The 16358-nt window shown below is 48.3% G+C and overlaps 1 protein-coding gene across 1 annotated transcript in view; it reads right to left on the bottom strand.

The window, feature by feature from the left end:
- LOC119448829 (low-density lipoprotein receptor-related protein 4-like) overlaps nucleotides 1-16358 on the bottom strand; it is a 192902-nt gene that overhangs the window by 79560 nt on the left and 96984 nt on the right. The window contains 2 exon segments of the mRNA XM_049665923.1: nucleotides 10491-10604; nucleotides 11374-11487. Of these exon segments, the coding sequence (XP_049521880.1) occupies nucleotides 10491-10604; nucleotides 11374-11487 (228 nt within the window).

The following is a 16358-nucleotide window of genomic DNA, read 5'->3' as shown; positions in this document are numbered from 1 at the left end:
AAAGTTGAAGCAAAAAATGGTGGGCCGAACCCTGCCGGCTTCGAGTGGCACTCTTCTGATGTCACATGGTTCGGTGCGGAACTATGCAATTGGAAACAGACAAACAAACACGTGCAGTGTTTGCGCGCGCTATATAGGTTGTTTACAGTAAATAATGAGAGCGAAAGAAGGCACACACCCCCATGGGGAATGGCGAACAACAGTCTATTATTTGACACAACTTGGCTAACAACTAATAGTGAGAACTCATAGTGAGCAACCTGTACACTGTGCCGCTGGAATACTGAATGACGAGTGTGTCATTTAGGAAAAATAGTTTGACATTTCCTTGCTAACAAACCGCTGTGGTTGCTTAGTGGCATTGGCATTGCGCTGCTAAGCACGACCACGCGGGACCACGCATCTATAACACTGGGTATTTATGGCGAGAACTAGTTTTTCGTACATCTTTCTCACCATTAAATGCGTCTCAAATATTGAGAAACCTGGCTTCCTTTGACACCATCGGCCAAACCTTAACGAAAGTCTTCAAAGAAAAGCTTGCTTAGCTCCAGCACAGCTGACAGCTAAGCACACAGCTCATCAGACTAAGTCTTGGGAGAGTACATTTTCAAGGAAAACGTCCAGGAGTTAAAAGTCAACCCGACGGATGCTTCACTCGTGCACGCCTGAGAAGGTACATCAGGTATTTTGTCATAGTTAAAAAAGAAAGCACTTACAAGAACTCTATGTCATATTGCTGTATAGCTTCTGGAACTGAGTGAAAGACTCGCGAAGCACGTAGTTAAAAATTTCTGCAAATTATACGATGCACAACTGAGCAAACGTTCTTCTTTCTGGGGTTTTACGTGCCGAAACCAGTTCAGATTATGAGGCACGCCGAGTTCCAAAAGCTGAAATACTGATACACTCCCAGAAAGTGATTATGTTACGCGATAGCTGAGGACAAAAATGTAAGGAAAAAACGCTTTTTTTTTTATTCGGAGAGTCAGGGCGTAGTCTCCCACATCGACTACAGTGTCGATTATTAACCCCTTTAGTGCAGTCACTCGTAAACATTTCAATCCTTACATTTTAACATTTATGGCTACACTGAGAAACAATAATGGTACAACGAACTGTAATTACAGAGCAAAAGTCAAGGTACAGAGGTGTCAGGCGCTTCTATTTATTTTACGCGTCAGAATCGCGTCTGCTACTGCCGTCTTAGTTCTTCTGAGACTTCTGTGCCCATTAGCCGCCGCCGTAGTGTTATGTTTTCGTTCAAGGGACGAAACAGACGAGGTGCACAATACACACAAAACTTCAACGATAAAGCTTAGCCCTAATGGATAGCGTCTGCTTGTAGTAATAACTGAGCTATAGTTAGGAAAGTTCAGTCGAGCATGCTTTGGAAATGTGCATTTAACTGAAGGTGCAAAGGGAGCTAGAATACTTGAACGAACTACGCGTTGAATGACTCATTTCTGAAAGTCCGCAATTTTCGTTTACTTTAGCCACCTTAAGGTGCTTTGTGGTAATTTAAATGTCCATATGTTAGCTCTTACTATGTGCGTGGCCACTTTCGAAACGAGTCTTTGTAATGGCTTTTAAAACGTCATACTAATTTTTCGAAACATCTTGGTGAAAAGAGTAATAAGAAACATTACGCGAATATGAGTTGTTCCCAAGTCAATTTAGCTCAAAGACTTCGCCATTAAGATGTGCATTTTGGTCAAGCTGTAATATTTCTCCCACACTTCCAGCCGAGAGAGATAGAGAAACTGCTATTTTTACTGACCGATTTTCCAGACATAAGCTTTATCAGTGGTGTTTTATAGCTTTTCTTTTCGCCTTGCAGGTTTCAGAGGAGTGTATTGTGAAGAACACCCTCGTAACTTTCAGTTCTTAAAGAGCATAACGTGAAATGTTTGGATTCCTGGTTGTGCAGCCACCTCACGACCACAGGATGGCGAAAACGCAAGATCACGTTCTGTCCTGAAACACCTATTTCTGTTTCACCAACCACAAAATCTTGTTTATTGACCTGATTATCCTGCAAATCCACACTCGACATAACTCTGGTCTTATGGTCGTAAAGAACGAGCTCTGACGAAATCTTGCGGGAGACAACCATTTCCTCCGTCTTTTCCGGCTTGGGGCTTTAAACGGTTTTGTTTTTAGGCGCAGAAGGCTCACACTTTCATGGGGATTTTCTCCAGGCTGGACCACAACGCGTATTAGGGCTCGGCCTACGAGGTACCCACGGCCTCAGTTTAAGTGACACGTTCCTTTTAATAAATAACTGGCCGCAGTATTTTCAGATGTGCAATGAATGAGAACTTCTGCTTGTAAGTTCCACGACGTGCAAGTACTGTTGGATTTCTACTGGGCAACGCGCCCCGGCAAAATGTAGTACAGCTACAAGGCTGCCAACACCAAGGGGAGACAGTTCTTGTTCTTGGCGCCCCGAGTCGACCATGCTGCCCAGATGACGTTCCATTAAATTTTGCTTTGCGTCCGCTGTTATAACTTTTCTTTCACTGTGCTTCAATTCCAGGTTTCCTCTGCTGAAAAGCATGACATCCATTGTAGATGTTCTATAGAATAGCAAAATATTCTTTCACAGCAGTGCTGAAAAAGCGATATATCTTAATGTTCTCTGCTGGAATCCTCCTCGCGAAACTGTATAGATTGTGCTTCAATTCATGTCGTTTTCTTCAGTAATGGCTTAACGCATGATTTTCTCCTCTTTTTTTCTGTTCTCATATATAACACTTTTTGATCTCCAAACTATATTTTTTTCCAAACTAAAAAATAGCAGGTAGCGTGCTGTACTATCCTCGTTTCAGATGAAGTTTCATCGATACGAATCTCTTGTTCTTTATTCACAGTCAGGATATGGCTTCCGTCCATACGCCACTGGAGGACAGCCTCATTATCACTTGCTTAGAGGAAGAACTTTGTTATATATTGTTACGGGGAGTATTTAATTAACCGTGAACGGCTAGCGCTTGCCTAGTCAAGACTGCGCAGAGCGCACAGGTTCCAGCAGGTTTTCAGTCCGACAAGAGAGCCTCTGACCCAGCCCCACTACAACGTCTTTGTCTTTGCCATTGCTCGTGACATTATCCCCGGCCGATGAAGCACCGTCCCGGTGCTTGTTGTGATCAAAATGGATTATCACAGTTGTAAAGTTTGAGGCGGGAAACATGTACGATGTCAGTTCGCGGTGCGGCAGTCGATGAGGTGGATGCCATGGGAGATATCTCATAGGTGACAGGAGTCACCTGGCGCAGCACGCGATAGGGTCCGACGTACCGCGACATTAACTTTTCACACAGGCCGACGCGACGAGATGGGAGCCAGAGAAGGACGAGAGAGCCCGCTGGAAAATCAGTATCCCGGTGTCGACGATCGTAGATGGCCTTTTGTGCGGTCTGCGATGACGTGAGCCGAGCGCGGGCTACTGTGCGCGCGACGAGCGCACGCGTGATGACATCTTGCGCATAGGAAGTCGTGGACGTGGAGGCCGGATCAGAAGGGAGCAAGGTGTCAAAGGGTAGTAAGGGATGGCGTCCAAAGAGAAGATAGAAGGGTGAGTAGCCGGCAGTTTCATGACGCGATGAGTTGTATGCAAATGTGACGAACGGGAGCGCAACGTCCCAATCATGGTGGTCATCGGAAACGTACATGGAAAGCATGTCGGTCAGTGTACGGTTTAAGCGTTCGGTGAGTCCATTAGTTTGAGGGTGATATGAGGTCGTGAAGTTGTGATGAGTAGCACATGATCGAAGTAGATCGTCAACCACACGAGACAGGAAGCAGCGACCGCGATCTGTGAGTAGGTGACGTGGAGCACCATGTTGGAGGATGACGTCGTACAGTAGGAAGTCGGCTACGTCTGTGGCGCAGCTGGTTGGCAACGCTCGAGTAATTGCAAATCGAGTGGTATAATCCGTAGCGACTGCAATCCATTTGTTGCCTTTCGTGGAAATTGGAAAGGGACCCAGCAAGTCCAGGCCCACTCGATGAAATGGCTCGGCTGGAACGTCAATTGGCTGAAGGAGACCAGCGGGTAGAGTCGCAGGTTTCTTCCGACGCTGACACAGGTCACAAGATGTTACGTAGCGGCGAACGGACCGATAAAGGCCCTTCCAGAAAAAGCGTCGTCGTATGCGATCATAAGTTCTGGAGACGCCTAAGTGCCCGGAAGTGGGGGCGTCATGAAACTGGATGAGGACATCCCTGCGCAGATGATGCGGGACAACGAGCAGGAGTTCTGCGCCGTCGGGGTGCATGTTGCGGCGGTAAAGAACGTTATCCTGAAGCAAGAACATGTTGAGGGAAGGGTCGAGGGTGCCGGATTGCAGACGGTCAATAAGAGAGAGCAAAGATGGATCTCGACGTTGTTCGTCGGCCACATTGGTGAAGTCTGTTATCGCCAAGACATAGGTGTCGGGGTCCGTTTCAGTGGAGTCGGATGGTTCAACGGGATGGCGGGAGAGGCAATCGGCGTCATTGTGTAACTTGCCAGATTTGTACACTACCGAGAACGTGTACTCCTGTAATCGTAATGCCCAACGGCCGAGCCTCCCTGTGGGGTCTTTGAGTGTTGAAAGCCAGCAGAGCGCATGATGATCTGTTATGACCACGAACGGCCGTCCATATAGGTACGGACGGAATTTCGCGACAGCCCAGACGAGAGCTAAGCACTCCCGCTCAGTGATTGTGTAATTCTTCTCCGACTGTGACAGAAGACGACTAGCATACGCTATCACACGGTTGGCTCCGTTCTGTGTTTGGGCGAGGATAGCACCAATGCCATGGCCGCTTGCGTCAGTGCGAAGTTCTGTTCTAGCAGCCGGGTCAAAATGAGCCAGCACAGGTGGTGTAGTGAGGGCAGAAATCAACGACGCAAAGGAAGACGCTTGGTCCGCGCCCCAAGAAAAGGCCGCATCCTTCTTGAGTAGGTCCATGAGGGGTCGAGCAATGTCCGCGAAGTTGAGAACAAAGCGGCGAAAGTAGGAGCAGAGCCCAAGAAAGCTGCGTACTTCTTGAGTGGACCAGTGGAACTGGGAACTCGCGGACGGCACGGACCTTGTCAGGGTCTGGTTGGACACCAGTAGCGTCGACTAAGTGTCCAAGTAATTTGATCTGGCGGCGCCCAAAGGTACACTTAGACGAATTGAGCTGGAGGCCAGCCCGGCGAAAGATGTCGAGAATGGCCGACAGACGAGGGAGGTGGCTGTCAAAGCTGGGCGAGAAAACGATGACGTCGTCCAGATAACAAAGACAGGTCGACCATTTCAGACCGCGTAGAAGAGTGTCCATCATGCGTTCAAAAGTTGCAGGAGCATTACACAACCCAAAAGGCATAACCTTAAATTGGTAGAGGCCGTCGGGTGTGATGAATGCGGTCTTCTCGCGGTCGCGGTCATCGACGGCAATTTGCCAGTATCCCGAGCGGAGATCTAGCGACGAGAAATATTTGGCACCATGGAGGCAGTCGAGCGCATCAGTCAATTCGTGGGAGAGGATACACATCCTTCTTCGTTACCCGATTGAGATGGCGATAATCGACGCAGAACCGCCAGCTGTTGTCCTTCTTTTTCACAAGCACTACAGGGGATGCCCAAGGGCTAGAGGAAGGCTCTATAACATCTTTATCAAGCATTTTCTCTACCTCCTTTTGGATGACTTCGCGCTCAGAGAGATACTCGGTAAGGGTGCTTGTGAAGGGGGCTAGCGTCTCCAGTGTCGATGCGGTGGGCCACGACTTGTGTACAGCCTAATGGAGTGTTCTCAACATCAAATACGTCAAGGTACGAAAATAGGACACCACAGAGTGCTTCACTTTGGGACGGTAAGAGGTCGGGGGATATCATTTTGTCCAGAAGTGCCTGGGTTGGCGCCGGTATGGCAGGTTGCGTCGCGGTCTCAGCGTCAGCAGCGAATGCAGAAACAATACATTCTTCCAAAGGTGACAGTTCGGCTAGTGAAATTCCTTGAGGAAGAACATGGGCCGAAGTAGAAAAGTTGAGGACTGGAAGCAACGTTTTGTTGTTGGCAATAAGCACTACGGTATGGGGAAGTGCGATGTTGCGCGAAAGGATCAGATCTGTGAGGGGAGCGACCACATATTCACCATCAGGGACTGGGGGAAACGGTGACATAAGGACGTAGGTAGCAGCCTGCGCGGGTAGTCGTAGAAACTCCTGGGAACGTAGGCGAGCGTTACTTGATGCGGTGTCATCAGGACACAATGGCAGTTCGAGTCGCAAAATGCCAGAAGAACAATCGATGAGGGCAGAGTGGGCGCTCAAGAAGTCAATGCCAAGAATGACATCATGTGGGCAAGCGTCGAGAACGGCGAAGAGAACTGAAGTGTGGTGGCCGGCAACAGCAACGCGGGCAGTGCACATGCCAAGAACAGGTGTTCGGGTGCCGTCAGCTACTCGTACAGTAGGAGAGACGGCAGGTGTCAGCACTTTGCGTAGGCGGCGTCGGAGCGTAGAACTCATAACAGATATGTGGGCGCCAGTATCGATGAGAGCAGTAACGGGCACGCCGTCGACGAGAACACCGAGCAAATTTCGTCTTGAAGTAGGGGGTCGATAGAGGTTTTGCGGTCCTTGTCGTCAATGCAGCCTCACCTCCCGGAGCTGCACTGGCTAGTTTCCCGGGTGGTGTCCAGAGGAAGCCGGAGAAGGAGAGCGACGGCGTTGAGGGGAGCGCGACTGGCGACTCTGAGGTGACGGCGATCGGCTGAACCAGTGTCCTTGTGCGGCAATATTGGCGTAGGTCAATTCTGAGCGCGAAGAAAGACGGTGAGGATCACGGGCCGGGAGTTGGTCGTCAAGAAAAGATGGGCTGTACGGGCCACGATCTTGGCGGCGGTCACCGGGGAAACTTGGTCGGTAATTCCGACGATTGCGGCAGTGGCGTGAAATGTGGCCGACGCGAGAGTAAGAAAAACAGATTGGTCGATCGTCAGGCGTCCTCCACTCAGAAGGGTTGCGGTAGCGGGGTGTAAACCGGGGAGCGGAAGCGGCAGCAGCAACAATTGGGGCGTTGTGGTGTTCAGTGGGAGGACCGGACGCGCACATGGGCGGAGGGGCGTAACTAGGCGCTTGTGGAAATACGACGCCCATATTGGCTACCTCCTGACGTACGACGGCCTGAATGAGAGAGATTGTCGCCAAATGGTCGTGAGCAGGTGCCTGATAAGCGGCTGGAGCCATGGCTTCGAGCTCCTGGCGAACAATCCTGGCCAAGTTGTTAGGCGGCGAGAACGGAGGGGGCGTCACGGGATCATCGCACGAGGATGTCGCAGCTGTATTCGGGAGTCTATTAAAACGCTGAGTAATCCGCCTGCTTTTGGCTTGTTCAAACCGCCGGCATTCAGTGATAATGGAGTCAACCGTGGTGCAGTTCTTACACATGAGGATGTTGAAGGCATCGTCAGCTATGCCTTTCAACACGTGGCCAACCTTGTCCGTCTCTGGCATGTCTTTGTCAATGGTACGGCACAAGGCTAGTACGTCTTGAATGTAGGCGACGTACGACTCCGTGGACGTCTGAGCTCTGGCCGCCAGCTCGTGCCGGGATGTCATTTGGCGCGCGGCCGATCGACCAAACAGTGCACGCATCTTCTCCTTGCATAGGTCCCAACTTGTAAGTTCTTCTTCATGCGTGTTAAACCACACCCGAGCCGTGCCCCGTAGGTAGAAAATGACGTTGGCAAGCATTAGAGTCTCATCCCACCTGTGGTGCTTGGTGACGCGCTCGTACAAGAGGAGCCAATCGTCGACGTCTTTGTTGTCCGTGCCGCAAAACGTGCCGGGGTCGAGGGGCTGCGAAAGGACCACGGTCGGCGGCGCCGCAGGCGCGGGCTGCGATGACTGCGTACTGTCTTCGGCCATGGAGGCGGGAGAAACGTGGCGTCCGCTCCGAAGATCCAGGGCCGGGTGGAATAGAGCCCGCAACCTCCACCAAAAAGATGTTACGGAGAGTATTTAATTAACCGTGAACGGCTAGCGCTTGCCTAGTCAAGACTGCGCAGAGCGCACAGGTTCCAGCAGGTTTTCAGTCCGACAAGAGAGCCTCTGACCCAGCCCCACTACAACGTCTTTGTCTTTGCCATTGCTCGTGACAATATAACGCTTTTTATAGAGACCTGAGGAAGAAAATTATTTTCACGGTATTCAGGCAGAGTTTTGCATACGAATGTTTAAATATTGGTTCGAGCAAGACGGCCAACAACGGTAGTGACAATTTATGGTAATGTTTTCAAAGCCACACGAATTACGAGCGTGAAACCCATGTGTGGATTCTGCAACTGAGCTCGGGTAGTAACTTATGTTGGCATTTAAGCAGGGAGAAAGTGTTTGTCATACTTAGGTTGGTGAAACTGAATGTTTCTTTGAGAGTTCTCCTTATAGGTGCTTATCCAACAAGGCTAGTGGTCACACCGTTATTGAGCTGTTAAGCTTTCATTCCCTTTCGTTACGATGACTTTCATAGTTTAAATTAGCGCAACGCACTGGATTTCTCCTTTTTTATGCTCACATAATTCTCACCGTAACGATGGTGATAGTTCCCGATGCAGTGCCAAAACCCTTGCGTTATACGATTCATAAACCAGATGACCCATAAATACCAACTATTCTCAGTTTGAATCAGATTGTTGAAGAGGCCAAGTGGTCCTTAAACCTTTATTGCAAACAGCTACGCCAAGGTTTGAATATCGCTGTGGTTCCAATTTTTGCATATTCATGTAGCTCCTATTGGCATATTATTATATGAACCACCGACAATAATGCCTTGCCTGTGATTGCGTGGAACAATTGCCGATGTCAAGAGATCGTAAGACATAGCGGAACACTCAGGAGTATCTTTGCTCCTAGCAGAAGTGACTCCCCTCTACATGCAAGTACGATGCACCAGCCATTTACGTAAAATAGCCGAAGGTGCCTTAACTTTCTGTAACTGTTACTGCAGCGCTATGTGAGAGCAGGTTTCCACCTCCTGCAGTCACCAAATGCCGCCGTATGTGTTGTACTAATGCCGTATGCGGTGCGTCGTCCCAGATTGCATGCACTCAAACTATGACGTGGTGTGCTTTTGCTGTATTCTCGTAAACGCGACATCAGTGATGTGGCACACCCCCTTGCTAATCAGTTGTCAAATAGCGCTCAGCAGAAAGAACCTCCCGCTATTCAAACCACTGTTTCTATAACGCACACGATTAGTGCCTACAAATACGAGCGATAAACTTTCGAAAAACGATGGCTCACACATGAGAAAACCATGCCTACAATGTTGGCGTAAAAGGAAGCATGCTTGAGCTTTCTGATCCGCCACCATAAGGCGCCACATGACAGTGGCAAAGAGTTTAGCCTCCCTGCTTTTTCTTTCTATTCGCGTCTTGCCTCTTTCTTGTGGGGACACTTTCTATTAGTGTATCTATCGGTTTATTCAAGGAAGACGACAGCGACTTGCCATAGGGCTTGCCGTCGTATGCTGGCTCTGACCCTGACCCTGACCCCACAGTTTTAAAACTAACTGCAGCTAGCCTATATTCAGTGCTGCGCTAAGCACAACCGCAAGTCATTAAGAACAACGCAAAAATTGTCACACCCATCTTTTCTTTACGTATCTGAGAATTCTGATGCCATGTGGCCACCACCAAGTGGTCCTTGGTGCTATATCATTGCCACGCGACCCTGCTGCATTACTTAGGATAAGGTGTCACCTATAGGCGGCGTCAACATATGTGTCGTATCTGATGGTCAGGCTCATCAAACCATGGTTTGTATGAAGTGCCCGGGAAAATGCATCACATATTTGCCCCAAATGCGGCCGTTGTCGGGAGGCTTTGGCCTCTTCATTTGGACTAATATAGCACAACGCATTTACTGAAGATATGTCACTGGACCTTCGGCCGAAAGTTATATGCTCCTGCAATTTTTGAACTAGAGAGGTCTAAATTCAAATATTTGAGCGGGTTCTCAGGACCCTAATTTTTTCATACAGGCGTCCTATAATGCCTGTTCTCATCGTCGCATTTTAGGAGACTCGTTTTCTTTTTCCCCCATCCCTCTGAGCAGAATAACAGACCGGTTTCTCATCGGGCCAACCTGTCTGTTATTGCTTAACTAAATTATCTGTCAGAAAGACCGTCTGTTGGGCTAGTTGGTCTAACATAGTTACTTTCAGATATAATGCAAATAAGAACGCATACACAACTCGTACATACACACGAAGAAGACACGACAAACGCGGACGAGCGCTCGTCCACGCTGTCGTGTCTTCTTCGTTTGTATGTGGTCTTATTTGCGCTATATCTCAAAGTAACTAAATTATCTGGGTTTGTTACAGGAGTTTTTGGTGTTTCTAAATGACACACTTTCTTGGCATAGAACTTAAAGGCGTGACGCGCAGGCTGGCCTTGCGATACAACGTATTCAGTGTTTCCACAAATAGCATGAAGCAAGCAGTATACTCACGGCAGATCTCGTCCGTGGTGTCGCCACAGTCATCGTAACCGTCACAGTGCCAGGACTTGGGAATGCAGCGCCCGTTATCACATTCAAATTCATCATGGGTGCAGTTGCGTGGAGCTGTGTTGGAAAAAGGAAACAAGTGGCCACTGTTTGTGTCAACATCGCCACTTGTATAGACATGGCAGCTCATACAAACAATTCGAACAGTCAGTGTTCTGATAATCATCGCCAGGGTTTCCTACACCTGGAATAACCGCGTCCCTGAATTTGCGAGCTTCTCAACAAAAATAAATAATATCGGAGTTTTTATTAGCACTGACATATTATGCAAGAACTTTCTGGCGTAGTAAAAAGTATTGTGCCAATTGATGGCTTAAAAAAGAAAGGAAAACTAGGAAAGTAATTTTCGTATAAGTAGCCTACTTATAAGGAGTAAGATAATTATACAATAAGTATAATTCCACACAATTTCGACCAAATATGTTGAAATTACTTATGTGAAACTGTTAATAGTCTGAGGAGATCTCGTCAGGACATGTGATACGACAAAAACACATCCTTGAACGAACAGTTATGGTCCACGACCCTAGACGGAGGCCGCGAACCTCAGCTAGCGAGCCGTCACATAGCTTCGGGCAATACGTAGCCCAGTAAGAAGACAGTATTTAACTGGGCTTGACTGAAGAGCTTGTGCGTTCTTATTTTGGCAGTAAAGAATTGAAAATAACTATTGGAGAGAAGAATGCAACAACTCTCGTGAATTTTGGTCCATGTTAAAGAAGCCCCAGGTGGTGAATAATTATTCCGGAGTCCCGCAATACGGCATGCTTCATAATGAGATAGTGCTATTGGCATGCAAAACCCAAGGATTAAATTTTGAACTCACCGCAGTCGGCCTCATCGCTGCCATCGGTGCATTCCTTGCTACCATCGCACCATTGCGGCTTGGGTATGCAGCGGCCGTTTAGGCACATGGCCTCTTCCGGTTGACAGATGGGCGCTGCAAATGAAGACAAATGTTGCAAAGCGTGAGTCAAACAGCAGTGATTCGCTCGGCGAATCACGCACCCAGTATCTTCACGCGCGAATGAACATTATATGTTTAGCTTTCGATGCGATTGCACGTGTCGTAAGGACAGTGGTATGCAGTCAGCAGCTCTATATACAACGATGATGAAAAGTTTAAACAAGGTCCACTTGAATTGACATCTACGTAATGATTTCCATCATGCAGATATCACTACGTAGGTGTTTGGTGTTATCGTGATGCCCAGCGACCTAAGTTGGCGTCAAAGGGGTTGATTGAAAAGTGGCACATACCCAGCCCTGCATACCCAGTGGACCCTGGAGCACATACAGAGGGGCACATGCCCAGTGACACATACCCAAGTTGGCATCAAAGAGGTTCATTGAAGAGCGGCACAAAGCCAGTGGCACACAACGAGTGGCACTTTCGATCGATACGCGACTACCTCTCCATGCGATCCTTTTTTCGTGAACACTGAGGACGGCCACACCTCTCTACATTACAGCTACCACGGCGTCCCCCAGGGCGGTGTACTCAGCCCTGTGCTGTTCAATCTGACTTTCCTTTCTCTCCTTGAGCACCTGCCAAGCACAGTTCAGCTATCAATGTATGCAGATGACATCTGCGTTTGGACGTCCGCAGTAACACGCCTACAACTGCGAGCGAGGATGCAGAAAGCCACATCTCAGACTGCTATTTCCCTCCGGAATCGAGGTCTGGAAATATCGTCTGAGAAATGGCGAACTACAGCGTATTGATAAATGGCCAAAGAATACCATACATTCGATCTTACAAGTTTCTAGACGTTAGAATTGACAGAGACATGTCATGGAGCCCTCATGATTCATACATGAAGAAGCGTTTAACAGGCATCTGTCACCAGTTTAGGTTCTTCACTGGAAAGACATGGGGAATGTCCACAAGTGCTATGCTGCAACTATACAATGTGCTGTTTCTTGGCTTCCTGCGGTACAGCTTGCCAACCTTAACTAACGTAAGCAAAATGAGTCTGCGCACCATACAAAGTGTTCAAGCGCAAGCGCTCCGCAGTTGCCTAGGCCTGCCTCGGAGTGCAACAGTGGCGACTATAGCAATTGCTGGAGACCACCTCGCTAAGACTCACATTGAGGTTGAAGCCTTAAGGACACATATACGACATCTTGCCCGGACTCCCCACCACCACCTGGCATCTCTACCAGCGGACAGACAACGTACATCTTTCTGCCAAACAATAGCCACGCATGGTGAATCATTACCAACTTGCTTCACTCTTGCCGCAAGACCTTCGATTCCTCCGTGGTGCCTTACCCAGCCAAATATCAACCTGACAATACCTGGCATCCAGAAAAAAGGAGAGCTGTCATCACCAGCCCTTAAACAGCTCACCTTACTTCTGTTGTACGAGAAGTACCAAGACTCTGCCCATATATACACCGACGGATCCGTCCTGCCGAACAGCTCTACCGCGGCCATTGTGATACCAACGATGGGCACAACTATTAAATTCAAGGCGTTTCACGTCACAACATCGACGGCAGCAGAGCTCGCAGCGCTTTGTGCCGCGCTGGAATTTATTAGTGATCAAGTGATACAGAAATGGAAAATTTTTTCCCAATCAAAGGCGGCTCCGCAGTCTCTACTATCACCTTTACGCCGCGGTCCACACGAGCAGCTGGTCTTTGAGATTTCCGAGGCAATACACAATCTGACTGAGATAGGGCAAGAAATAACTTTTCAGTGGCTTCCAAGTCACTGTGGAATTATCGGCAATGAACGGGCCGATCAAGCTGCCCGCACAGCTGATAAAGAAGATGACATACGACCCATACCGCTTTCTAGGACCGACGCTGCACGGAAGCTCCGCGTGCTTGCTCGCCAACGCACAAGGTCACAATGGAATGAATCGCACTTCATGCATGCTCGCTTATACTCTCTGGACCCAACCCTAAGCCTTTTCGAGTACCATCAAGGCTTCGCCGAGGAGACGCAACTCTGTTGTGGAGATTATGGTTGGGCGTTGCGTTTTCCAACGCCTATGCGTTCCGCATAGGAATGGCCAACAGCGCAGCCTGTGACCACTGCGGCAATGAAGAATCAATTGTACATATTTTGTGCGACTGCCCGCAGTACAGTGCGCAAGGACATTCTCTTACCAACGCGTTCAACCAATTGGACAACCAGCCTCTGTCGGAAGAAAAACATTCTCCACCACAGACTGGACTTAACGTCACAGAAGAAGGCCGTGCAGGCGCTTCTGCGCTTCTTGCGAGCCACCGGCCTATCTGACCAACTGTGATTAGAACGCTCTTCCGGTGCAACGAAACAATCGCACACCTTGTTTGTGAGTGCCCTCGTTTTAACCCACAGAGAGCAGCTCTCTGAGCCACGATAGATCAACTGGACAAACGCCCAATAACGCAAATCAACATCCTTAGAAACTGGCCTTCACGAACAAAAGCGCGAGCCGCCCTGAAGGCACTGCTGCGTCAAATTGTGACTCTACACTGTGTGACGTAGGATGGGACGTTGACACTGTGCAACACTAGAACGCCTTCACAGACTGCGTGACAATGCCCACAGAAACATTTCTGTTGTGTGTGTGTGTGTGTGTGTGTGTGTGTGTGTGTGTGTGTGTGCGATTTTCTTTTCTTTCCTTTCCCCCCCTTTTTATACTTCTTTTTCTTTCTCTCCTGTCGAATCCCTTTACCCCTCCCCCGGCACAGGGTAGCCAACCAGAGATAATCTCTGGTTAACCTCCCTGTCTTTCCTTTACCTTTTTTCTCTCTCTACGAAGGGCCCAAAGGGAGGGAAATAAAATAAAATTCTTCCATCATCCCGGTCATCTGTGAAATGAAGATTGCTGGTTTAGTGATGCTCAGCCTAACAGTCAATTTGACGCAACAAGACACGCCACCGGCAGTGGCGTGAAGACTATGGCCTGCGTTGTAAGCGATGTACTCGTTGATAAACGTGAGCCGCCAAAGCCGGCGGCGAATTACAAATTGCAGTGGCCAGCTCATCTGTGGCCAGATCAGTCACGGCATAAAGAAGTGCAGAAAACAATGACTACACAAGGAATAATTAAGTATGGCCTACGTCAGTACAATGCATGGCGTTAGGCGCGGTGGTATATATGCAGTGTGTATCATTTTATACGAATGAACTTCAGTTGTAAGCAAAGCGTTCGTCTCATCCACTCTGTTCGTGTTGCACACGTGGCTTCCTGCACTCACTCACTCACTCACTCACTCACTCACTCACTCACTCACTCACTCACTCACTCACTCACTCACTCACTCACTCACTCACTCACTCACTCACTCACTCACTCACTCACTCACTCACTCACTCACTCACTCTCACTCACTCACTCACTCCTTTCTGTGTGCTCGAGCTTGCAGGCAGCAAACATGTTATGCTTAGTTGAGGTTTCAAACTGAGACACGCATCTGCACTACAAGTAATAATCTTCGACATTTTCGAGTAATAACGGACAACGACACAGAGATAAAGGTTTAGACGAATCCTGGTGAATTGTTAGTCGTATGCCTGGCGAAGTTAAATGAGATCTGGGGTTTGATGAAAACTCACACGGGGCTCATCAACACCTGGTCACACACCCGTGACCTCAACTCATAGGAGGATCAAACGGAGCAGTTGCCGGCTATGTATGCCGGGCTAACCCCGCCGGCTTCAACATCAGCACCCCCACCATCACCACCTATCTTGTAGGGGATGACCATGGCATAGTTGAGTAATACAAGAATAAATGTTTACTCAAATGTGCCATGATCATCCCCGGCAAGACGAGTTTTCCTCTAACCCTAGATTACAGTAAGAAACTTCAGGAAAATGTGGCAGAATACAAAGAAAAATGTTAAGGTGCACCGTCGTTTGTTAAAGAAAAGGGAATATTGTCATAGAGACCTCTTGGGTAAAAATTATGTCTCAGAAGGATGTAAATTGACAATGTAAAGGACGTGGGTGGTCAGAGTGGGTGGTCAGAGAAAGCATTGAAAGAGTGACACACGCGTAAAACTATTGGAAGATCAAAAATGGCTTTTGAGACTGGAAATAGCCTGCCTCCATGACACACTTAATCATGTACTCAGATAAGTAGCTGAAACGTCTGCAGGTTTGTGCTACTAGCACGCAACTGGAGGAGACTGCTTTATACTATAATCTCAGATAGGCTACTTTGGCTGCCGAAGGTTGCGTAAAAGAATGTAACCTGAGTCACGGCATGATTTCTTCAAGCTAGAATATTGAACCTGTGATACTGTCAGACGAAGCAAAGCTCGAAGGACGTAAACGAAAAAAAAAAAAAAACGTACAACAAGAACAGTGCAGAAGCAGTGCAGAGATCAGGCAAATTGAGTCCGAGCCGTTCTTTCATCTACCCGCCTTGCTGCCGCTCCAACATTCCTTGAGCGCGTTGCAACCCTCTACACTGTCTCTCCTGATGTTGCCGACTTCAGCGAGCACATCTAACAAGGTTCCGCTCTCAAAGAGCACCCGCGTCATAGGAAAAAGAAAGAAATATCTATAAAACACGGACAGCGACATTGAACGCAGCTTATACGGGTAACTGCGCAGTGCACTTGTTCTTTTGCGCGTATGGAAACTGCAGAATGTGCTTAAATTGCAAGTGCCCTTTGATCTGATTCTGAAACTTCTTATTTTTCTTGGCATAGGGGCAGCGCTAATCACATTTGCGAAACGCGCATAATTTACGAGAGCCGACTAACTCGTCGCAGTAGCGGCTCTGAATAGTGAACAGCCCTTAGCCGAAGAGAGGATTGCGTGATCGAGGCAATTCCATTTCTTATTCTTTTGTTGCGGCT

This window comes from Dermacentor silvarum, chromosome 4 (assembly GCF_013339745.2).
Source record: "Dermacentor silvarum isolate Dsil-2018 chromosome 4, BIME_Dsil_1.4, whole genome shotgun sequence".
Taxonomy (NCBI): Eukaryota; Metazoa; Arthropoda; class Arachnida; order Ixodida; family Ixodidae; genus Dermacentor; species Dermacentor silvarum.
Note: the sequence above shows the minus strand (reverse complement) of the source record. Positions and strands in the feature narration are given on the sequence as shown.